The 25,007-nt window shown below is 31.5% G+C and overlaps 1 protein-coding gene across 1 annotated transcript; it reads right to left on the minus strand.

The window, feature by feature from the left end:
- Positions 1–14,709: 14,709 nt before the first annotated feature.
- On the minus strand, positions 14,710–16,863 carry LOC111311133 (uncharacterized). Its single transcript, XM_022910503.2, has 5 exons — positions 16,089–16,863; positions 15,903–15,979; positions 15,742–15,778; positions 15,511–15,631; positions 14,710–15,402 (listed from the first exon to the last, which is right to left on the minus strand). The coding sequence occupies exons 1-5, from the start codon at positions 16,342–16,344 to the stop codon at positions 14,796–14,798; spliced, it is 1,098 nt and encodes a 365-aa protein (XP_022766238.2). The 5' UTR covers positions 16,345–16,863; the 3' UTR covers positions 14,710–14,795.
- Between the last annotated feature and the right edge of the window lie 8,144 nt (positions 16,864–25,007).

The raw sequence follows: 25,007 nt of genomic DNA on the forward strand, positions 1-25,007 counted from the left end.
CAAATCATTTTCTCAGGCTTCTTTCATTTTTTTTCATTTTTTTTGCCCCTATCATCCTCGATTTCTTTTTTCAAAGGAATGTATGAATCTCTTATGGATATTGTCATTCATTCATTATTGTTTCAATTCATAACAAATATAATGCAATTATATATTTTCTTAATTTATTCAGGGGATGCAAAAATGAGAGAAGACAAAGTGAATTGAGAGAAAAGGTAATCAATACTAGAAGGAGTTTGGTACAAAAATAAATAGGCAAAGGAATAAATTCAAAGCTTCTTACTAGGATGAGTATTTGAATGGTATAACAATATCTAAACAATGAATATTTAGACAATTTTTAACATTAATCTAGGATTCTTTTTAAAAAACTCATTCCATTGACTTTCAAAATCATTTTGAGTTCATCAAACTTTACCCTAGTTTCGGAGGATCTTCAAATGAGATTGATCTTTCATATTTTTAATTGCCCATCCAATTTTTAGCTTAGATATTTTCCCACCTAAATTGCCCTTTCGAGTTTCCAATTTGAGTTTTTCTTTTCTCTTTTTTTTTTTTTTTCATTTTTTCACATTTCACATTTCTCATCTTTTTTTCATTCTTTCATTTATTTATTTTTCATTTTTCTTACTCGATCCACGATTGATATCTCCTATACACCAATCTCTAATACATAATAATAAATCTCGATTCTATATCTCCTTATAGACATGCCTTAGCTCAATATATGATCATTCAATTCGAATATTCACACTTGATCAAAATAAACTTTTAAGGGTTGTAATGTAGGCTATGGTAAAAGGTCATAAAAAATGGATAAGATAGGCTCAAAACATATGTTTAAAGGGTTCAAATCAAAGGGTCATTTCTCATTAAATAAGGCAACTGGCACTTTGCCTTATTCCGCATCATTTTCATAAATTTTTTTCTTCATCTTATTCCTCACAAAGAAATTCTTATTATTTTGCTCTAGGTCATTTGTGGCATTCATTTTTTTTTGTTGTTGTTTTTATATAAGGGTTTCTTTTTTTTTTTCACTCATCATCTTTGAAACCTTTTATGATCTTTTACTTTTTTTCTGTATTAAGTACGTTTTTTTCCAAAATTTACTCCCGATGTGAAAGGTGACCATTAATTAGGATTTTTTAAAAAAAAAAATCATAATAGGCCTAAAAGAAGTAGTAATGGATAATTTCATTTTTATGAATGGTAAAAGAAAGACGACCATTTTTCATCTCAAATATGAATGCTTTCTTTGAAGATCATATTTTGAACAAAGATAAATTGGTGGATGCTTTTGAAACATGTCCATTTCATTTTTCCATGAATGATATTTGCTCACATATTATTATTATTATTTTTGCTCAACTAGCCTCTACAGATCAATATGAATGAGTTTTCAAAATTAAATTTTAGAATTATTATTTATTGATGTCCAAGCATTCATCATTTGAAATTTAAGAATAGGAATAAAAAAAGCATAAAATAATGGTTTGAATGAAATGGAAAATTTAATGAAATGCATCAACTTGCCTTTTATTAAAATGATAAAATGAAATCTTATTACATAAAAACCTAGCATTACTTTAAAAGAAATTAAAAAATGATAAGCAACTTTTAACCAGCATTAACATCATTGTCTTTTTCAAAATTATGCCCTTGTGTCATCAGGCGAAGGGTTTTCATTGACATTTGGTCCCTTTGATTTGTTGAAACTCACCAAGCTTTTTCGGATCAAACTTTACACCTTGTGCTATGCCATCTTTAGGCATAGCTTCCACAATACTTACACTGTGGGCCTATTTAAAATTTTGGAATCATTTGGATTAATTGATTTTTGGCTGCAAATTATTTACTTCAAGTGACTGATAAGGGCAAACCACTTATATGCAAATGTTTCTTGATTAAAAAAAATGAAGTGAAAATTGGATGATATCATCTTAGCCTAGATGGTTAGTACTTCGTGGCTTGAAGAAATAATAATGGCATTTTAACCCTTAATTAATGTTTGAGATAAAATTGTAAATTTTAATAAATTATGAAACTTAAACCAAGTAAAAGTTAATTATTGTATGGAATTGGAACCTTTCACATATGTATTCAAGGATATTGCATTGTTTGATCTGACTTTGTAGTCACACATAAGTGTATCACAGTTGGCATAAGTTTTTCTTAAAAGTTTAAAAATCTATCAAGAGACAAAATAAAAGAAAAGAAAAAAAACAAAATAGACAATTCAGCATAACCCCATTCCAATTTTGTCATATAAGGTGGACTTTTTTAGGCCTATTTCTTGGAAAGGCCTCGAACAAGCACCATTTGTTTTGAATTAATGCTACAAGTCATTGAAGAAGGACGTATTGTTATTTTTCATTTATTTGAAATTATGCTATTTTATCATATGAAATTAACATGCATGACTTGATCAATAATTAAAAACTTAAGATATCCCATATGTTTATCTAGTATATGTACTATTTAAATCAAACAAATTAAGAATCACATTCTAGCTATTTTTTTTGCTATAACTTTCTAACATTTGTAATTTTTTTGGGCTTTCTATCCTATCTTAATTAGCCAAAAAAGATTTTGGCTATTTCTTCATCTTTTTTTACATGTCCCTGTCAGCAATCTATTTATTTTTCTTTATTTCATTTTTTATTTTTTTCAATATAATTTTAGTAAGAAAAATTCTCCTTTTGTGCATGATACTTTTAGTATCATCTTCCTCTATATACTATAGCTATAGTCGTAATGAGCCTTTGCAAGTTTATAGAAGCAATTATTAAGAATGTGGAGTTTAGCCCCTTCTTTTGGACCAATTAAAAGTCATAGGTCTTTGGACTTTTAACCTAAAATAAAACTTTAAATAATAAAAGAGGGTGGCTGTGCTTTGGTGTGAAAAAGTAAGTGTGGTAGCCCTGAAAAGAAAGAAAAAAAGCCAAGAAAAATAGAAAAATAGGATAAGGGAGAATTGATTGAATGAAAGTCGATCCAAGTTTCGATTGAGCTGAAATTTTTTTAGCAGGTTCATGATTTAGTATTCTACATCTGAATGGTGAAAATCAGGTTTAAAGCTTTCTAATAACAAATCTATGATATATTTATTGAGTCACCTATTTGATGAAATTTTTTTAATTATCCCTCTAGTTGTTGATTTGCTCTAGTTTTTACTAGAACAGAACTTTATAATAGTGAAGATTTTTTTTGGTGGTCCATAATTTTTTTCCTTTACACTGGAAGGTTTTTCATGTAAATCTTGGTATGCTTTATTTTTTCTATGTTTTGAATTATTGATTATTGTCGTTATTGTAAGTTTATTGTGATATATTACTTTTGCGTTATTATGTTTGTTGCTTTAGGCCAAACAAGTGGTATCAGAGTAAGGATTATTTTGAGATGTCGATACAAAAGCAACCTAAGACATAAGTAAATTCTATTTGAGATCATGAAAGGTGATGCAAATTTCATGATAAAATTGATAGTATCAAATTATTCAATTTGAAAGCTAATGATGGAAGATCATTTGCACTGTAAAGATTTATATGAGTAAGTATTAGCTGATTCGACTAAACTAATATATATGAAAGATGAAAATTGAAAAAAATTAGGCAAAAAAACATTGGCCATAATCAGAAAATAGGTTGACATCAGCATGTTTCATCATATAGTACAAAAGATAGATACCCACACTGTTTGAAAAAAATTGGCAATATTGTATAAGAGGAAAACATGCATGAATAAAGTTATGTTTGTTAAAAAGCTTATAACTTTACAGTATAGGGATAGACGATCAATTTTAGAGTACTTGAATAATTTTTAAAATATATTTAATTAGATGACTACTATAGAGCTTAAGATAGATGATAAAATGAAGATGTTGTTTCCTTTGGGTTCGTTGCCAGATAGCTAGAATATTCTAATTATAATTATTCTTAATTCAACTCCTAATTATAAGGTAACATTGGAGATGGTAAAGGACAATATGCTTAATAAAGAAACAAGGTGAAAAGATTTAGACTCTGTAAATCAAGCTCTTGTCATAAAGAACAGAGGTAAAAACATCGACAAAGGTCAGAATTTAAAATGCCATAGTAAGTCTAAACATAGATCCAAGTTTTGAGATAAATTAAAGTACTTCCATCATGGTAAATCAAGTCATATAAAATGATACTGCAAAATCTTAAAGCAAGAGTGGAAAGATAAAAAAGGTAAGAGTTCAAATGATGGTAATGTTGCAGTAATGAATTCAGATAGTGATTTAGTTATTTTGATTTCTACACATAGTGATTGTAATCATAATGGTGATCATGGCATTAAGTAGATAGTTGATATAAGAGCAGTATATCGTTGTGTTCCTAAGGGAAAGTGGTTTACAACTTATAAAGTAGGAGACTTTGGTTGCACCAAGATGGGAAACAAGAGTGTGTCATAGATTATTAAGATCAGATATTATTGTACAAACTAGTACGGGCTGTATGTTGGCTTTAATGGATGTCAGATATATTCTGGATATAAGAATGAACTTGCTTGCTGTCATAACGTATAAGTCCATAGACTTGTAACTAAACTTGACTTTAAGAGTTGCTATTAATCTTTTTTTGTTTTGATACAATTGGCCACCTAACTGAATCTATCCTATTTTAAAGAGAAGTTCTAAGCTTGACTTAAATACCTTTAAAATGTAAATTCGAGTATTCAAAACCAAATCTAGGTTTGATAGCACAATTACATATGAGAAAAGTTATAGCACCTTCACAACACCCATCTAAAGAATATACCATTTTAATTTTGTGTTGCCTAAGCCTTAAAATATTTATTTAATTTTATTAAATAATTTAATTATTAAAAATTGATCTTAAACTTACTCCAACCATTTTGTAGTAATTTAAAATAATTTTTTATCTCAGGAGTATTTATGAAGATTCGCGTCTCACTTTGAAGAGGCTCCATCGTCAGATTCATTAACATATTTTCCAAGACATTATTTTTTAAAACAATAAATAAAATCCTCCAATCATTTGATATGATTTTATTTTGATACATATCCCTCAATTGTTTAGTGAGATTTTTATTTGAAAACCTATTTACAAAAAATTTTTAAAAAAAATTGTCATTAAATCTTTCAATAGTTTCATAAGATTTAACTTAAAAATTTAAATCCTCCAATCATTTGGTATGATTGAAAAATTATTTTTTAAAAATTCATTATGAAATTCTCCAATCATTTGATAGAATTCATAATTTAAGATTTAAATCCTCCAATCATTTTGTAGGAATCATGAATTTATTATAAAAATTTATTTTAAATATGCATAAAAGAAGAAAGAGAAACAACTAAGTAACATAAATAGATATATAAATAAAGAAGAAAAAAATAAAAATTACCTTGTCTTTTTTTTTTTTTTTTTACAAAATAGTTTTTTTTACAAAATAGCCTATGGCTTCGCTAGCGCCCCTTGCTTGTGGTGATTGTCTTTCTTTCTGATTTAAACAAAAATCAAACAGAAACCTAAAACATATATATTCGAAATTCTTGAAATCGTCGAAAACTTTATTGCAAAAACTTTTTGTTGAATATCGCCCTTTTGTATTTCTTTTCAACTCCTTTCTCCAATACAGAACTCCAAAGAGAAAATCTCAATTATCTAAATGCAAAACACCAAAAAAGACTACACAAAAAAATCTTGATTTTTTTTGCTTTTTTTTTACTCTCTTTATCTTAATTTTTTTTGATTGATTTTTAATTGTTTCTAATTGATCCTAAAAGGGTCTTTCTATAGGCCTTTGATCCCAATTATAATAGAAAAAGGAATTTTTTTGGTTTGAATCTCCTAATTAACTCTAACCTTGGATTTTTAATCCAAAGTCACCTCTTAAACCAATTTTCTTTTACAATCATTTTTCAATTAAAAAACTTTTAATTAACATTTTGATTAGAATTAAACCCTCTTCAAGTTTCAACAAAACAATTCTTTCCCTTTTTTATTTTTTTAAAAAATAATAACAATAGCTCTAAACTCAATACAACACCAAAAATAAAAAATTCAAAGCCTAATCTTATAATATAAATTGATCCTGGACTAAATAGGGTGTTTACACTTGCTATTAATGTCCTTAATAAGGAGGGATATGAGAATCGATAAAAGAATAGGCAATAGATGCTTTTCAAAGGATCTATGATAGTTGCAAAAGAAAAACTATGCTACACAATGTAAAAGACATGGATGCAATTGAATGACAATCAGATATATACTGCTGAGGATGATGCTTTAGTAAATATGTGACATAAAAGGCTAGCATACATGAGCAAGAAGGGGTTACAGGTTTTGGCAAGACATCTCTCATTTTCTTGACCAAAGGTGTATCTCTCGATTCATGTAATCATTGTTTACATGGCAAGCATCGTAGAATTTCTTTTCATAAACACTTTCAGATAAAAGAAAACTAATTAGAATTGATTCATTCTGATATATGTAGTCCCATTGAGGTTGAGTTATTAGGTGATAGTAGGTATTTTGTTATTTTTATTGATGATGTTTCACATAAGACTTGGGTATATATGTTGAAAAATAAAATCTAGGTATTACAGTATTTTTAAAAATTTCATGCTATGGTAGAAAGGATAACAGAGTTGTCTTAAAATGTATTTGAACTAATAATGGTAAAAAATACACATTCAAAGACTTTAAATAATACTGTTTAAAGTATGGGAACAAGTATGAGATGACAAAACCTAGAATACCGTAACATAATGGTGTAGCTGAAAGGATAAACTGCATCATTGTGAAAAAATTCAGATGTATGTTGAGGATGGCAAAATTATCAAATCCATTATGGGGTGAAACAGTCAACACGATTTGTTATTTGCTTAACAAATTATCATCAGTTTCTTTAGGCTTTGACATACTAGAAAGAGTGTGGATAGAAAAAGATGCTTCATACTCTCACTTGAAAATTTTGAGGTGTAAATCATTCATGCATATGTCGAAAGAGCAAAGGTCAAAGCTTGACAATAAAATCACACAGTGTATGTTTGTAAGATATGATGAAAAATTTAGCTACAGGGTATGGGATCCAATAAAGAGAAAGATAGTCAGATCATGAAAAAAAATCATAATAGACCTTGAGAAAAATAAAAAAAACTACACGAGTTATTATTAAGTGTGATGTTTTAACATCGATAGGGGTTTTATCGAAAAAAGGCATAGATGGTAGAAACAAGCAAGAGACAAAACTTAGGGATATGAATGAGCCAACCACAGTTAGTGATGAGCTAGAAACAATTAGTTTTGAGTAGAGTGAGTAATCATTTTCACCAAAGAGTGTTAAACAAGGGGAGCTACCTTTGAAATCAGATAGTATAGAGCCTCAACCTAAGAGATCAACCAGAAAGCACAGGCCATTCACCATGAATCTAAGTTTATATTTTATTTTAGTTACCAGTGATGGGGCCAGAGAGCTTTCAAGATATGTAGATAACTTCGAATAAAAAACATTGGTTAAAAGTAATGAAAAAAAAATATAATCATTACAAAAAAATAATACATATGATCTTATTAAACTTTTGAAAGAGAGGAGGTCATTGAAGAATAAATGGGTGTTCAAGCTAAAAAAAGATCGTGACAAGTTAGTGAGATACAAAACTCGATTGATGGTGAAAGGTTTTTTTTTTTCAAAAACTCGACATCGATTTTAATGAGATCTTCTCTCCATTTATGAAAATGAGTTTCATTCGGGTGGTACTATGATTAGTAGCTAGTTTGATTCTTGAGCTTGAGTAACTTGATGTTAAGGCTACATTCTTGTATGGTGACTTGTAGGAGAAAATTTATATAGATCAGCTTGAGGTTTTGAAGTGAAAGGGAAAGAGCATTTAGTTTGTAAACTGAATTAAAGCTTGTATGGCTTGAACAAGCTCCATGACAATGATACAAAAAGTTTAATTCTTTGATGGTTAGCCACAACTATAACAGAACAACAACGGATTCTTGTGTGTATGTCACAAAATTCTTTGATGGTAATTTCATTATTCTTTTATTATATATTGATGATATGTTGATTGTGAAACAAAATGCTGGTATGATTCGTAGGTTGAAAAAATAATTATTTAAGTCCTTTGATATTAAGGATTTAAATCCAGCAAAACAGATTCTTAATATGGATATTATCTGGGATAAAAGAGTTGAAAAACTATGATTGTTATAAAAAAAATATGTTGAATAAGTACTTAGTATATTCAATATGCAACATGCTAAATTGGTTAGTAATCCACTTGCCAACCATTTCATTTGAGTAAGAAATCTTATTCAGTGACTAAAGAAAAGCAACTAGCTATGCCTAGTATTTCTTATTCTTTTGTAATTAATTTTTTTTATGTATCTTATGATTTGCACATAGCCTAACATTATTCATGCAGTTGGTGTAGTGAGCAAATTTCTTTCTAATCTAAGAAAGGTTAATTGAAAAGCAATGAAATAGATTTTTAAATATTTGAGGAGCACTTTAAAAATGTGCTTGAGTTATAAAGTTTCACAACCAATTCTAGAAAGGTTTATTAATGCTGAATTGCAGGTGATCTTGATAGTAAGAAATCTACTTCAAGATATTTGTTCACTTTTATAAGAAAAGTTGTGTCTTGGTAATCTAAGTTGTAGAAGTACGTTGCCTTGTCAACTACAGAGGTTGAATATATTACAGCAACCAAAATAGATAAAAAAATGCTTTGGATGAAACATTTTCTTTTTGATTTAGGCTTGAATAAAAAAGAGTATGTGCTGTTTTGTAATAGCTAGAGTACTTTAGATTTGAGTAAAAATATCATGTACCATGCTAGAATAAAGCACATTGATATTAGGTATCACTGGTTACGTTTAGTAATTGAGGAACAAAAGATGCAGTTGAAGAAAGTTCACACTGATGAGAATGCAACAGATATGTTAACAAGACACTTTCTAAGAAAAAGTTTGAGCTATGCATTAACTTGACCGGAATGAGTTCCTTAGCTAAAGTAAGTTTCAAATAAAATTACTATGGTGATGAATCTCCTTCTAATTCGGCTAGAAGGGGATTTTGTTAAGAATGTGGTGTCCAGCCCCATTCCTTTGGACTAATCAAAGGCTATGGGCTTTTTGACTTTTAACCTAAAATAAAGCCCTAACTAATACAATAGGGGGCATGTGTTTTGGTGTGAAAAAGTAAGTGTGGTAGCGCTAAAAAGAAAGAAAAGAAGCTAGGAAAAATAAAAAGAAAAAAGAGAATGGAGAGTTGGTTGATCGGAAGTTGATCCGTGATCTGATTGAGCTAAAATTTTATCAGTAGGTTCATATTCAGTGTTTTATATTCTGAACGGTGGAGATCGAGTGTGAAGCTCTCTATGAACAAATCTAGAGTGCATTTCTTGAGTTACCTATTTGGTGAGGTTTCTATAATTATCGCTCTAATTATTGATTAGTTCTAATTTTAGTTAAAAGAGGATTTTGTATATCAATTATTTGATAACAATGATTTTTTTAGTGCTCCGTGGTTTTTCCCTTTACACCGGAAGGTTTTTCACGTAAACTATAATATGTTTTATTTTTCCTATGTTTTAGATTATTGATTGTTATTTGCTATTGTGAGTTGATTGCGATATAATACTTCTACGTTATTATGTTTGTCGCTTCAAGTCCAACACCGACTTGCCTATCCAAAGAAAAGAAAACTACGCTTTAATTAGTTTCATGAAGTATTGAAGGAGTATTTTTGGGAAGTATGTATACATATAGCTCCGATTCACAAATATACATATAGGTCAATCCATTGCGCCACTGCCACTGCAATGTCATGATTCACAAATAACACAATAACAGACCAAAACAAGTAAACAAGCGTAGTTATCCAAGTTAAAGACGTCATGAGTAGGGACAGGGGACGCCATCCCTTAGTGTCTCAGTCGCCCTCCCAACCCCTCCCCCCCCCCCCCCCCCCCCCCCCCCCCGGGGGCCCTTACACTCCTTGATAAAAATATGGCATTGGCACCGTTTCCACGTTACCCCAATTGTACCAACGTTCTTGACTGTTTAAACAATGACGCACACTTGCTGTCACGTCTTCCATAAATACTCCATCTTATTAAAAACCCTCCCAGCCCTGACACTCCATTGCTAGCTTATTCCCATATGGCTAGTTCTCCTCCTTTATTATCATCTTCCATGGCCCCTGATGATCCTCAACAAGACGATCACCTTCTTTTCTCTCGTGATAGAAACTTCGCTTTGCATGGTGGGATTATGATGCTTATTTTTCTCCTACTTTTTGCCGTCTTTCTTTCCTTTCTTGTGTTCTTCCTCTACATGAGACGCTCCCGCAGTCATGCTAATCTGCAAGATTCTTCGTCCGAGCAAGTTTTGCCAACGAAATTCTCAGCTGTCCAGCCCAAGGCCCAGTTCCAAAGGGGTTCAAAGCTGTAGATGAATCAACCTGTGTAGCCACTAATTAATGGTACAGTATCCAAGTTTTGGGTGTGGAATTTGGAGTTCCTCTCATCAATTGACTTCATGGAGTTGGCAACCATTGTTGAATTGGCATTTGCCACATCACTGGTAATGATAAAATCGCCATAAGGTGTCAGCTACAGACTGGTGGAGATTGTTTGATGTAGAAAATTACTCTAGCCAGAGGGAGGGATAGGGAAAAGAGATTCTATGCAAGTTTTAACATTTGCCAAACGGCACCATGAGATTTGGTTGTATTATTAGATATTTTTATAGTATTTGTTGGACTGTTGTTAATAAGTCAAGAAGCTACTTCGATTTTTCCATGTTTTCATTGTTGTCTTCTTGTTTCTTCTTACCAAGAATTAGGTGTCATTTTCGCTATTTTTTAAAGAGAAAAGAAATCTCACCAAAAATAAAAGGGCTATATTAACCACTCAAGCCAAGCTATAGAGTTTAAGAACATTTGATCTGGTCATATAGTGTTGTCTTAAAATACGCAAGTAATATTTTTACTGAAAATAGTAAGACTTATTTTCTGAACAAGCTGAGCTAAAAAAAAAAACATATAATACTGATCAGCTTAATATATTTTACAAATTTAATTGGATTGAGTGGTCATGCCCAGCAGCCTCCACCGGCTAACCTTTTTCATTCTTTCTAGTTAAGTTCGACAAAATGTTTTTAATTTTAATAAATTTAGTTTTTTTTATTTGGGAAATCCATGTCCATTATCTACAATGAGATAATTTTTGCTATAAGATTATCATTCAAATAATTATGATAATCTATACATCGTGATTAAATTATTATATCTGATAAATACTTGATAATCTTACGTGACAATAATTTTAGATCACAAAAATGATTAAATCACAATCTTAAAGGGTGACTTAATTCTCATATAAAATAGTGCAAAAGTTTTAACACAAAAATAAAATGATATATAAAATTAACAATGATCAATATTATTGATTTAACATATAAATTAAAAAGTTTCTTTCTCTTAAAGTTAGAATTATTTTATATATTAAAAATTTTATATTTTAAATTAATATTCATTATAATAAATTAAAAAATAATTTTTTATTTTTTATATTTTATATATAATATAATTTTTTTCCTTTATTATGAATTTAAAAAATTAATTTTATTTTTTAATTCAAATATCATTGCATAATTTATATTATAAAAATTAATTTACTTATCAATAAATATATTTATTAATTTAATAATTTAATTATATTTTATTTAAAATAAATAAAATATTACTAATATTTTATAAATTATTATCTTTAAAATGATTAAAATTTTTAACTCATATAACTATTATAATATGTATGATATTTTCATGCTTTTAAATAAAATAGTATTTTATTTTTAATAAAAACAAATACAATAATCTCTAATTTTTAAAAATTATTAATTATTAATTAAATAAAATAATTTTAAATTACACGAGATAAAATCACTTTATTAATTATATTATTATAATTAATTTTACAAAAGATATCATTATCTAAAGGGAATTCTCACATAACATAAGCTTTAATTGTCAATTTTTAAATTAAATTAAGATTGCAAAAATATTTAGAAGAAAATTTATGTCAATTGAACAACTTTCGTCAATTGATGCACAAATCAATATATTACTTATTTCTTAAAATTTTAACTAATGAATACGCTCAGTTGGTAGTACTGATTAATAGCACTACACATATTCGAGATGTACACATGGGCCATTAGGAGTGGGCCACCATTCGTTCATTCACTGCGAGCCCTTTTAATTTTTGACATGTCTTTCCAATACGTCCATTTTCTTCTTCTCTTTATTTATTTTTTATTTTTCTGTATACTTAGTATATATGTAATTTGGTAGGAGAAGAAGATTAAATCGGCCTAGTTTGGGATTTCAATTGGAATGAAAATTACTATAGGAAAATGTTAAAAAGTGTCTGTAAACATTTGTTAAGGTGTTAAACTAGGTCACCTGCCACTGATATAGTAAATGTAGGAGTAACATAAGGTATGACAAATAGGCATGCATATGCCTCTCAACTCATGTACTTGATTTAATAATTCTTACTTAAAAAGATGAATTTTAAAATTTGAATTGCTTTTCTTCATAAATTTTCTCAAAATGAATCAAAAGAATAAAAACCAGAAAAATGCATGTATCTGCGTGGTAAGTTATAATTTTTTTAAATTACAAAAGTAAGGAAATTATAAGAATGAGTTTGTCTTTACCACAAAGACACCTGCATTGAAGAGTATATAGCAACTGCACCGATTTATTTAGTCATAGCTGTTTCAGCATGTTATAGAGATAGACTTACCACATATATGTGTTCTACTTACAAAAAAACTTTTCTTATCAATGCCCTACCAGTTATAGAGAAATTAACCTTAATATATAGTCATGTCAAAGCAGGATACTCTTATATACAGGAAACATTATCGAAACAGTCTCGGAAATTCAAGGTCTTTTAAGTGAGTAGACATAAAATTAACAGTATGGCTGGTCTTACCTTTCAGATTTTGTGGCTCACTTTTTAATTTTGTGCTTTGCTTGTTTTTGTGCTAAATGTGATGTTAATGTTACTTTTGCCTTGCATGTCGCGTATTGCTCAAGAAATATAACCATGCCTCCATAGTATCAAACTTCTCCGGATCCTGATCAGATGATGAGTCCCGAGAGAAGCTACTCATCCTCTTCTCTTGACATTGTGGACTTGACGTCGTCCCTCCAGGACACCAAACCCTGCAGGGCCTCATTGCACCAAAGATCCGCAAGTGATTCCCTCGCCTTTGTGAACAAGCCTTATTTGGTTGGACCAGGATCTTGTCAGAGCTCAAATATTGGTGCAGAATGGTGCTCGAAACTCGATGGAGGTAATGCTGATGGAAAGGCTATCGATCACAACGTCGAAAAATTGGAGGACTCTTCGTCTTCGTCTCTCATAGGAGAGAGTACTCCTCCCCCAACTGAGCCTCAAAAACGGCGTCGGAACTTTCACCCTAGCATGGACCCCAAGAACATCAAACGGTGCAGTTGGCTATTACACTATATACTATTTATTTATCAATTTGGACAGGATTTTTTAACTATAAATATTGACACACCCCAACAAGTATACCGCATTTAATATTTATAGAGCTAAATATTTTCTTCTAATACCATTTTATTTGTTGTAGACCGCTTGTGAACAGAGTTTCAGCTCAGAAATCGCGGCTGAGGAAGCTGGAATACATAGAAAAATTCAAAAGAGATATAAACGCCGAACAGGTTGTTGAATTCCTTTACCAATGTTGACTATGTTTTCCTCTGAGTTAAATTCAATAATCTTAATACCAAACACATTGTTAAGTTTCGCATTCTCATCTTCTATTTGGGTAACATTTTCAGGCCAGAGTATCGTTTCTAGCTCCACAGGTTTCTTTCTATGAACTTCAACGCACGATGTTGCAAAAATAGAACAATGCAATGAAACAGAGGATGGAATTTCTTGAGAAAGATATGGCAAAGAAAGATGGTGAAGTAGCAGTTAACTTTATCACCTAGATACTAGCTAGACTGATCGGTTTATCCTTCCTTGATCTTCTCGTTTTTAAATTAATTTGAAAACAATGAAATTAACAATTGAGTAACTAAGCTTACTTCTGGTTGCAGCTGAATATCAAGCATTGAAGGACGAGAGAGACATGCTTGCCCTCACGTATTTCCCGATGCAAGAAGGCATTTAGAAACAATAGAGCTTTATATTTGGATTACAAGATCCAATATTGAAGTCAAAAATCTCTCAGACCTCAGACCTGTCACATTAGTATTCACAAATTGTTTCTTTTCTATTTTCAAAGTATAGTTCCATCACAGTTCCCTGGACCCTAAACTTTAAAATAATTTCAAATAATAGTGGAATCAAGCAAGCTCTTGAATCATTAGAATTCTGTTTAAGGCCGTATGCATAAGCGAAGTTCCTGCTCTTTATATACATAGTAGTTTTACTTCTATCTCGGATTATCAACATTTTGTGAAAACTTATATAGGACCCTTCTGCCCCAATTTCTTGCCAACAAGACATGGTGATGGCGGTCTTCTCTTTTTGTCAGCAAGAATATGAAGTTGGAATTGTAGCCTGTCTTGTTTCGACATAATTCTGAATTCAAATTTGATTGGGCAGGTAATGTAAAGGAAACGACGGAGTAAAGAATTAAACAAAAAGGTTATTATCAATTGGTGTAACATTGGTTCGCACATGACAATGAGAAAAACCTTCCTTTCGGATAATTACCTCAAGATCTCACTCAGAATTGTCCCATTCATATAGTCAGATCTAGAGTACTTACCCTTCTTGCACTCTCCTTGGTATGATCATCTCCTTTTAATCTGCTAAGCTTTAAGGATGATGGTGAGTACAATGACAGAGATAACTCACTACCAACATTGTCTTCCATGGAATTTCGCTGGTTTGCTTGGTTCACCTGCGTTAGCCGTAGTGATAGATCCAAATCAAGGTTGCAATCTGAAGTCTTTCTTTTCATCGCCTTAAAGTCTTGTTGATTAGGTTTATTTAAATCAGAAGGGCCATTACTTCTGCTAAAATTTGTATGATCTTCTACCTTAGCTTGCGTTTGGCTTACGGGGTTGAGCCCAATTGGGCCTAATCTTGACCAGGTGTGGAATGATTCAAGATTGTGAGATGATGAGAATTCATTCTTCAGTTTATGGCTTTTCCTGCTAGGTAGTGCATTGAAAGGGTATGTGCCCATCCTGAAATTGTAATTAGTCCAATTGCTGCTGTTACTGCCAAATATCCTCTCTGTCACTGTTCCATGCAATCCTGGTCTTTGTTCATTAATGAAACTCATGCTTGCATAAGGATTACGCATCGAGTATTCACAGCCATTCCAGGAAGCGTCTCCGTATCTTGAAAGAAGTGGAGTTTTGCACAGAAATTCATTCTGTATTTGGAAAAGACTAACACATACATTTACGAAATGTGAAAGATTGAATGTTGATTGTTAAATTTGGTACCTGAAACTACTAGAAGTATTGCCTTGATGATATTTATTATATCCTTGCAGCATGGGCAGTTGGCTGAGGTTATAAATATTTGGTTCTCCACTTTCCACAAGATGCCTATGATCGCTTATGACTGTCATGTAAAGGTAAATTGTATTCATTAGGGACGACGACCATAAACCCTAATATTGATTCAGTGGTCAAGGAAAAAGAATCAAGATAGAGAGAAATTGAAGTACATACTTTGTCCCCGGTCATCAATCTTCTTGCTTCTATACATCTGATGACAGATACCGAAAACAGGGAAAATATTTTTGGAAACAAAAATCAGAGATTTTCATTCTATTAATGAATATGACATAAGAAATTATTAGCTAATTTACAAATTTTTATAGCCAAACAACCTGTAGATGGCTCTTGACATGAGCGATGCTAAGTCCTTTTATATTCATCAGTTGAAGAACTAACTTTGGGGTAGCTCCTGAACCAAGAGAGTTCGCTTAGTTAAAAGATTGTTTTCTTAGTTGCAATTCAATTACTACCAAATTAGATCAGACTGCAGAGATTGGTAAGGGAAGAAATGAACTCACTGTCTTGTCCACCGAGTCTCTCAACTGCGTGAACAAAATGAAGGTGAAGATCGGGTGTCCACCGGAGCCTTGGCATCTTGGATCTGACGTAAGGCCTTACTGTTGGCTTCTTCTCATTCTCTTCCACAGTGCTGTTGCTTAAGGTTCCTCCATTTCTAGGCTTACTTTCACCGTCATTTTCTTCACTCTCACTCTCAGCCTGATTTTGTTTAGATGGGCTTGTCTTTGAACATTCGATGCCTCTATTTCCCTCCATCTTTCCAAGCTATCTAGCTTCCGCTCTCTATCTTCAATATCCAAGTCTAGGAATCATAGCATATAATCAGAGACAAAATATACACAGAATTATGAACATGGAGGCTTAAAATTAAATCATACTAACTAATTTGTAACCGGAAGTAGGGTGCAGCTTTCTTGGTTGATCAAAATAGGGTTAAATTTTGTATCCTCCTATGAGGAGAGCAGATAGAAAACTAGGTGAAAGCAAGCATCGACTCAAGCAAAGCTAGCCTACAGGTCTTTGAACAGAAAGGAGGATATGGGAAACCCTAGATCTTGACAGGGAAGACAGACAAACCTGTTTTCTTCTCCCCTTCTCTCTCTCTTGGGATTGGTACCAGTAAACAATAATATTTACTCATATCTTTGTGTATATATCAAGAATATTTTATATCATCCACGCCATGCAACACATGAATGCATCGATAGATGTCGAGTTAGGCATTGAAGTGTGTGTGTGTCTATATATATTACTCTTAGAGTGCATTAATTAAATTTAAAAGAGTTTAACAATTTTATATCAAATTCAATGAGTATGAAACCAAGGATGTCCAGTAATTAGGCATGATAAGCCAAAGAAATTAGAGAAACGCATCTTACATTTTTAAGAAAAGATTAGAAAATTTATTACAACTATTCTTTTATCGATTTGAAACTTGTTTTTGTTGGAATCTTAATTGAACTCTACTTACTTCAAGTGGGCTTTTGTTATTATTACTTTTGTCACTTGGCTAAAATGAAAGAAAGACTGTGGTGTAACTGATGGCGGCCTGGTTGAAATTGTTCCCTACCCAACCTAATTGAAAATCCCTTTTTTTTATTTATTATTCCATGATGACTGACGAGTATAGTATAATTCTCCCTACAGTTGAGAAATTGATTAATAATATTTCAAGAAATTCCCTATATAGGGAATCATTTACAATAAGCTAGCTAAATGCAAAACTGATGTAATGTAAAGTTAACAACAATTGAATCTAACTCAAAAAAAAAAAAAACTGAACAACAATGAAAGTCGTCACATATATAAATAAACCTCAAAAACAGGTGAGAAAATACTGTACTTTGTGAAACAGCTTCAGCTTACATTGAGGATCCAACCTAATTTTAAATTTGCATGAGGATTTTGAGCTGTTGGGAGGATAATTAATTTAAGTACACGAACAAATAAAAGTTGAAGGAATGAGCAGTAACCCATGTTGAGGGAGGGGGGGTGGTTGATGGGTCTGATGCATGCATGTGTGAGAGCTAATGTGAATGTGATGCTAAGCTGTAGCTGATGCAGACGCAAACTAAAAAGAAGATTATGAAATTGCCTTTCCAACGGGAATCACGGGCTTTGCTCCTCCTCGGGGAAGTGAAGGTACACCACTGCTCATAATTCATCACCCATTCACCCTTTCTTTCTAAACTTTAATAAATTCTGATTATAATTCCAAAAAAATATTTTTTTCTAATCATCTTGTTTCTAAATTAATTTTAATTCGATTGAAATATTGTGCGAATGACTAAGAAAAGAAATCTATACACTTCAATTATATTCCCAAATCTGTTCTAATAAAAAGATTATTAATACATACTAGAATTATTATTATTTTTTTTTGTTTTATGGTTACATGCCCATTGTAACAGGTACTATTGCTTTCTTTCTTGTTAAAGTAGTATTACTTAAATACGGTTTCTAATTGAAGAATGCAATACACCAACACAATTAATGGAAGAATTTAAGACAAAGAAAAAAAAGATGAAGGATTTCTTGATTAATCTAACATTACTAACAAGGAAAACTTATTACGTGTAGATATCCAATTTGATTCAAATCCGGATCAATTGGGTTTGATCCAAACATGTAAGCCCATTTTCATTTTTATTTTTATTTTTTTTAATTTTTAATTTTTAATTAATTAATTATTATTACTATTATTATTTATTAATATATATTTTTTATTATTTATCTATTAACATATTTTATTATTTATCTATTAATATATATATTTTATTATTTATCTATTCATATATTATTATTTATCTATTAATATATATATTTTTTATTTTATCTTTTCGGCTGAGATTAGGATAAAAAAAAAATTTTTTTAAATTCTACCGTGAATTTAAGATTCAATCAGAGTATAGATTGGATTCAAAGATTGAATCTCAATCCAAGATGAAATTGGGATTGATCAGAAAGATTGAATCTCAATCCAAGATGGAATTGAGATTGATCAGAAACTCTTCTGATCAATCCTTATAAATAGATCCATAAATCACAAAGAAAACACATAGAAAGACAAACGAAGAGAGAGCAAAAAGAAAAGAAAAAAAGGTTTTCAGAAATGTCAAAAACAATTTTAGGAGTTTTTTTTAAAATTTTAAAGAATTTTTAACGAATTTTTTTTTTGAAAATTTTTTGGAAAATTTTCAAATTTCGGTGAATTTTTCGATGAAATTTGAATTTTTCAGTGACTTTTTTGGCACTAGTTGAATTTTTCGACCAGCTACCCAGTTTTCGATGTACTATTTCCAGAAACCAATCAACTTTTCGACGAACAACCCAGATTCTGATAATATTTTTCAAAATCCGACGAGATTCAACCGGTGTTCTTAGTTTCTTTAGAGATAATGAGGAGAAAAAGATGAGAGGAGAGAGAGAGGGAAAGAAACGGTCTGTAGAAAAATAGATGTTAAAGCCTTTTATAGTGCCGTAAAATGACGTCGTTTTGGCATTAGTGAACCCACAGGATCCACGTGTTTTGTCAAGATCCGACCCGACCCGATTGCGATCCGATCTAGCGACCCGGGTACTAAGCTTCCACTGGAGTCGAGCCGAGCCGAGCCACGCGCTCCCGAGCCGTATTCTTTAAGCCATTTTTTTCTTCCTTAAGCCGAGCTGATCTCAACCGTTTAAGCCGAGTCGCGTTAAGGTTATTTATTTATTTATTTATTATTTTTATTTTTATTATTATCATTATTATTATTATTATTTATTGATTAGATTAGAATTATTTAGTATTCTTTATTTTATTTTATTTTTATTTTTATTTTATTTAAATAAAATTCTAAAAAATATATTTTTAAGGAAAAGTTGAAAGTATCAATTTTCTCGAAATTAAAGCTTCAGAAAAATATTTTGAAAAAAAGTTGAAAGTATCAATTTTTTTTGTATAAAAGCAATGAGTTTTTGAAGAGAAAATTATTTATATCTAAAGCTGAATCATTTTTTTTCTTCATTTTTTTTCTTTTCTTTTTTGTTTCTGGAATTTTCTTTAATGTTAAATAATTCGATGATAGAGCCTCTACAAGTGAAATAGTAGTCTCTTTGCATACTCTTGAGGTGAGGAAATTTTTTTAATTTTCTGCTAAAAGTATTAGAGTCAATTGAGAATAATTTTCAATAATTAATTACTTGATAAATTTTTAAAGTTTATTGGATAACACAAAATTAAGTCGGTACCATCTTTTGATGAGCGTTGTGAGGGTGCTATAACTTTTTTCACACATAATCGTACTCTTAAACCCTGTTCTGGTTAGTAGACCTGAACCTATTCTTTTAGGGACCCTTAGGTTTAGGTGTTTCTTAAAATGATAGATTCCTTAGGTGGTCAATCACACTTAGATAAAAAAAGATAGGTGACGACTCCTTAAGTCAATGTCTAATGATAGATCTCCAGATCTAGATGTTATGACAGTTTGACGACTCCACTGGGGACATCTGAAAGTCAGGCCAGCAAATAAGTTTGTGTTATCCAAAAGCCTAATAAAATTGAACTTTTTTGTATAGATATTTTTCATTCATGTTTGTTTACTTTATTAATTATGTCATTCATATGCATATGCATAACATGAGCTCTATACCCAAGCTATGTCCCTCTAGGAGGGAGTAAAGTACCTATTGCTTTCATGAGGTTTAATGCCTCCGCAGTGGCTAGTGAAATACTCCCACTCAAATTGAACCTTTTTTGCTTGTAGCCTGTAATGGGCGAGGATTAGGGTGCCTCACTAGTTTGCGATGGACAATGATGTAAGAAGCAATTTGGGAACCTTTAGACTTTAACCTCAAACCACATATAGTAAACCTTAAGAGTGTCTAACCTATAGATAGAGCCATCATCCTTCCCTTTTAGAATTGACCAAAAGCATAAGGTTCATTCCTCTTATTTTGTGTGATATTTTAATTTACTTAGTTATTTATTTATTCTTTTTTTTTTGCGCATACTAACATTTTCTCTCATTCTTTTTCATTGGTTCATGCTCATCTCATAAAGTTGCATAAATAACATTTGCTTGAAAGACGGTTTTCAACAAAAAGTTTTTTATAGACTCCATAGAATGATTAGTTTGTTCTTCATCTGTATTAGCTCCTTATGAGCTACCCAATGAAGTAAAAATCCAGTCAAAAAAGATGCAACTAAAGATGGGGGATTGTTTACTAATCGACTATGATTCTACCCTGTCTTAAGAAACATATATCCTCCTCAAATAAAATAATCTAAAAAAATTGCTTGATATATGAAAGAAGATGAACCCAGCTAGATAAGAGAAGTTTTGCCAAAGACACGGGCATATAGCACACTTTCTCGAAGTAGTTATCGACGATCAACTAATTAAAGCTGTAACGTAATTCTGGGATCCTACATATAAGTGTTTCATCTTTAATGAAGTTGATATAACACAAACTATCGAAGAATATTCGACTTTGTTAGGTTTGCACCTCAAGGCTTTTGATGAGATATATGTCAAAAACACAAGTCAAGATTTCGTAAGGTTTTGGCTCGACTTATGGGGATAGACAAAGAAGTTGTGGATTCTCATACAAAGAAGAAACAAGAACAAGTTTGCCTACCTTGAAAGTTCTTTCATGAGTTTCTAGTGCAGCATGCCAATAAAGAACAGGGGTTAAATGTATTTGCCTTAGCTATATATAAAATGGTGATATTTTCAAGGATTTTAGGTTATATTGAAATAGCGATGGTTGATTTCTTCGAGAGTGTGATCAATGGTTGTAACCCTTCAACGATAATATTAGCAGAGATTATCATATCTTTGAGTTACTGTCGTTGGAATGGAGGGCATTTTATAAGCTGCATACAGTTATTATACTTATGGATGAAAATTTGAATGGAGAAAATGTGCTTTCTCAAAGCTTTATGTTCGCAATCGAGCTTCGATTAAAGAATTCTGTGAAAGTGGATGGTCGAAACAAAAGTCTAAAAAAGAATGGATGGCTTTCTTACAAAAATTGATCAGTGCCGAAGTAAGATCATTGGTCCCATGGATGAATCATGAACCTATGTTGTATCAGTGTAGAGACAATACTGTGGTCCCACTTTTGGGTTTATGAGGAGTAACAAGTTATGAACAACTTCTAGTGATAAGGTAGTTTAGGGCAGAACAGTTCATTCCTATATTGCATGGGCTTCATCAGTTAGATTTCTCTTACAGTGAGCCAAAAGTATTTCAGAGGATGAATAATATGATTAAAGTATGAAAAAACCCCTGAAGAGTGAGTCTTGGATCGTTTACTGATAAAATCCTCTAGGGTATTTGCTTTGAAGAGCAAGAAAAAGACAGAAAATGGTATTCACTTACGAAAGCTTTAAACCACCAACAGAAGGAAAGCTTGAAGAGACACCATCAAAATTAGAGCTTGTGACAAAAGAATTTGAGTATGAAAAGGATAAGTTAAAGCAAAAAATTTAAAAGCTTTGAGAAGAAAAATATCAGTGGAAAGATAGAGTTGAAAGATATAAAGCCAGAGTTTGCATGATTGCTAGAGAACGTGATACAAATGTTGAAGATCTAACAGAGCTACACCAAAAACATAAAAGGTTATGTGTGAGAAAAAAGACCAAACAGATAGTAATTATTGAGTTGACTGAAAAGAATGTAAGATTGAAACAGAAATATACTGAATTGAAAGAAGAAAGTACCCAAGTACAGATAGAGAATAACATGTTGAATAGTTACCTAAACAGGTTGAAACAAAAGTTGAATGAATAAGAAGACCATATTACTGCATTGGTCAGAGAGCATAGAGAGTTATCATACCAAGTCTGGTGTGATTAAACAGAAAACTTAGGAAGAAAAAAATACATTGAGCACCTAATGACCCAAATTTGTAAAGGGGTATGCAAGGCAAGAGAGATGACAAAAGAGACAGAGGCATTGAAACAAGTGGTGGCCCCAATAGGAGAGGATGGGCAGCGTCTATAAAACTTCATCAAGGAAGCCAGAGCCCAGTATGAACAGATCAAACGATTTTATGGTTATAACTCTAGGATGATAAACTCAATGTAAATAAAAGTTCTTTGGAATAAATGAAATCTTTTAGTTAAGCACCGTCTTAAGGCAAATATTTTTTGCATACGTGCATTTTCATTCATTGTATTCTCACTCATTACACTTAACAAAGTAACCATGAGATAGTTATATAAATTTGCTAATTCTAATATTGGTACTTAAGGTTCAAAGATAGCTTCATTTAGCGAGAACCCTATCCATCGATACAACACAAGAGTAAAAACTAGACAAATAGCGTAAAAAAACTCTCACAAATTTGAAAAGCTGAAAAAAGCATAGGAAAAGATTGAGAATGAGTTGAGCAAGATTCTGAATGCTCTCAATAAGCTAAACAAGGGAAAAAAATAGAAAAAAATACAAGCCAACAAGACCCCCAATCACAAGAAGTGGTCGACCCTTTAAATCCTTCAAGTTTTGGTCCACAACAAGCCCAGCCCACACAGGATATTTCGTCATAACAGTTCACATATCTTGTATACCTCGAAATACCATCAGCTTCGAATCCAAGGTATTACCATAGCTATGTAAATCTTATCTTTATTAAAACGACAGTAGAACCGATTTAAGTTCCTGATCTAGATGACTTGAAAGAGAAAGAAAAAAAAAGCAAAAGTGGTGGAGTCTCAAGAAGATTTAAAGATTAGTATGCTTGAATAAAGATTACGAGCCGTAAAAAGGATTGGATTTTATGGTTCTATTGATGCTGTTGGGCTATTTTTAGTCTCAAATATAGTCATTTCATCAAAATTTAAAGTACCAAAATTTGAGAAATATGATGGTATGAAGTGCCCAAATACCCATAACACCATGTACTGTCGGAAGATGACAGCCCATGCCTATAATAAAAAATTGTTGATGCATGTTTTTTAAAATAGCCTTACAAGCTCTACTGTCATATGGTATGTCCAACTAGATAGAACTCGTATCCGTTCTTGAAATGATATGGCTCATGATTTCATCAATCAATATCGATATATTATGGATCTAGCTCTTGATCGTTTATCTTTACAGAACCTAGAGAAAAAGATAAATGAATCTTTTAAAGAATACGCCTAGAGATAGAGAGATATAGCTTCTCAAGTGTAACATTCTTTGACTGAGAAAAAGACTACAGTGCTATTTGTCAGCACCTTAAAATCTTTTTATTATGAAAAGATGATAGGGAATGCAACCAAAAACTTCGCTGATATGATGATTTCAGGAGAAATTATTAAGAGTGCCATCAAGAATGGCAAGTTGAAAGAAGGTGAAGCATCCAACAAAAAAGCCCTAAAGGAGAAAGAGACTGAAGCTCAAGCTGTAAGCTTTGATAGATAGTAATTCGAGGGTTATTAATCTTACTCACCATAAGGATAACTTTCATATTATCCTGCTGTAAATAACACTTCTCCTTATCCATACCAACCATTCGTACAGTTATTTTATCTCCAAACATATCAACCTCCTCTCAAGCCTTAGAATACCACATATAGTCCTAGCACTCAACCTACCTCAAGACCTCAAAATCATCTAGCCAGCCCAATGAGAGGTTCTCGGGAGCAACGAACCACTCGTGAAAAGTTTGTATTTGACCCAATCCCTATAACTTATATAAAGCTATATCGTGAGTTTTACAATAGTTATTTGATTGTTCCTAGTAAATTAGAACCACTTAAGTCATCTTACCGTAAGTGGTATGATCCCACAGCTCATTGTGACTATCACTATAGGATCGCTGGTCACTCCACTAAAAATTATACTGTCATGAAACATAAAGTACAATGATTGATCAAGGATGAAATGATTAGTTTTGATATAGAAAGGGTAACTGCACCAAATGTTAGTAGTAATCCTTTGCCTAATCACAATGTGAATGCCTTGAATAATGAATAGAGTGCTATCTGAAAAAAAAAGTGGCAGATATTAAGACACCTCTTAGTTAGCTGTTTGATACTTTATAAAAAGCTGACATGATACAATCAATGAATCTGCACAGCTATCATGGAGTATATATAGCAGGCACTAATTGTAAATATCATAATAGGACAGATGGTCACCCTATTGAAACTTATGAGTAGTTTCACCAAAAGGTATAAAAACTCTTAGATTTATATCATTTGAAAGTCTATGAAGAGGGAGAAGTTTCAAAAAGTGTTAAAGTATCCATGACAAATAAGCCTACAAAACTATTTTTAAAGTCGGTGACGATTCATTGCGGGAATAAGCCAAAGTCAATCCTAGATAAACTCATTCTCAGATCGATAACTTTTAAAGTTTGGACTCCATTCTCATATAAGGATGATAAAGCTATACCCTAAAATATGGCTACGATATAGTAGTTCAAGGATAAAAAAAGAATGTCTC

Source organism: Durio zibethinus, chromosome 1, assembly GCF_047325235.1.
Source record: "Durio zibethinus cultivar Kanyao isolate XHJ-2024 chromosome 1, ASM4732523v1, whole genome shotgun sequence".
NCBI classification, from domain to species: Eukaryota; Viridiplantae; Streptophyta; class Magnoliopsida; order Malvales; family Malvaceae; genus Durio; species Durio zibethinus.

Excerpts from the sequence above, each read along its gene's own strand:
- LOC111311133 (XM_022910503.2), bottom strand. The coding sequence starts at position 16,344 with ATGGAGGGAAATAGAGGCATCGAATGTTCAAAGACAAGCCCATCTAAA. Across the intron at positions 15,779-15,902 it reads ATGTCAAGAGCCATCTACAG|ATGTATAGAAGCAAGAAGAT; the intron begins GTTGTTTGGCTA and ends ATCTGTCATCAG. Across the intron at positions 15,403-15,510 it reads AATACTTCTAGTAGTTTCAG|ATACGGAGACGCTTCCTGGA; the intron begins GTACCAAATTTA and ends ACTTCTTTCAAG.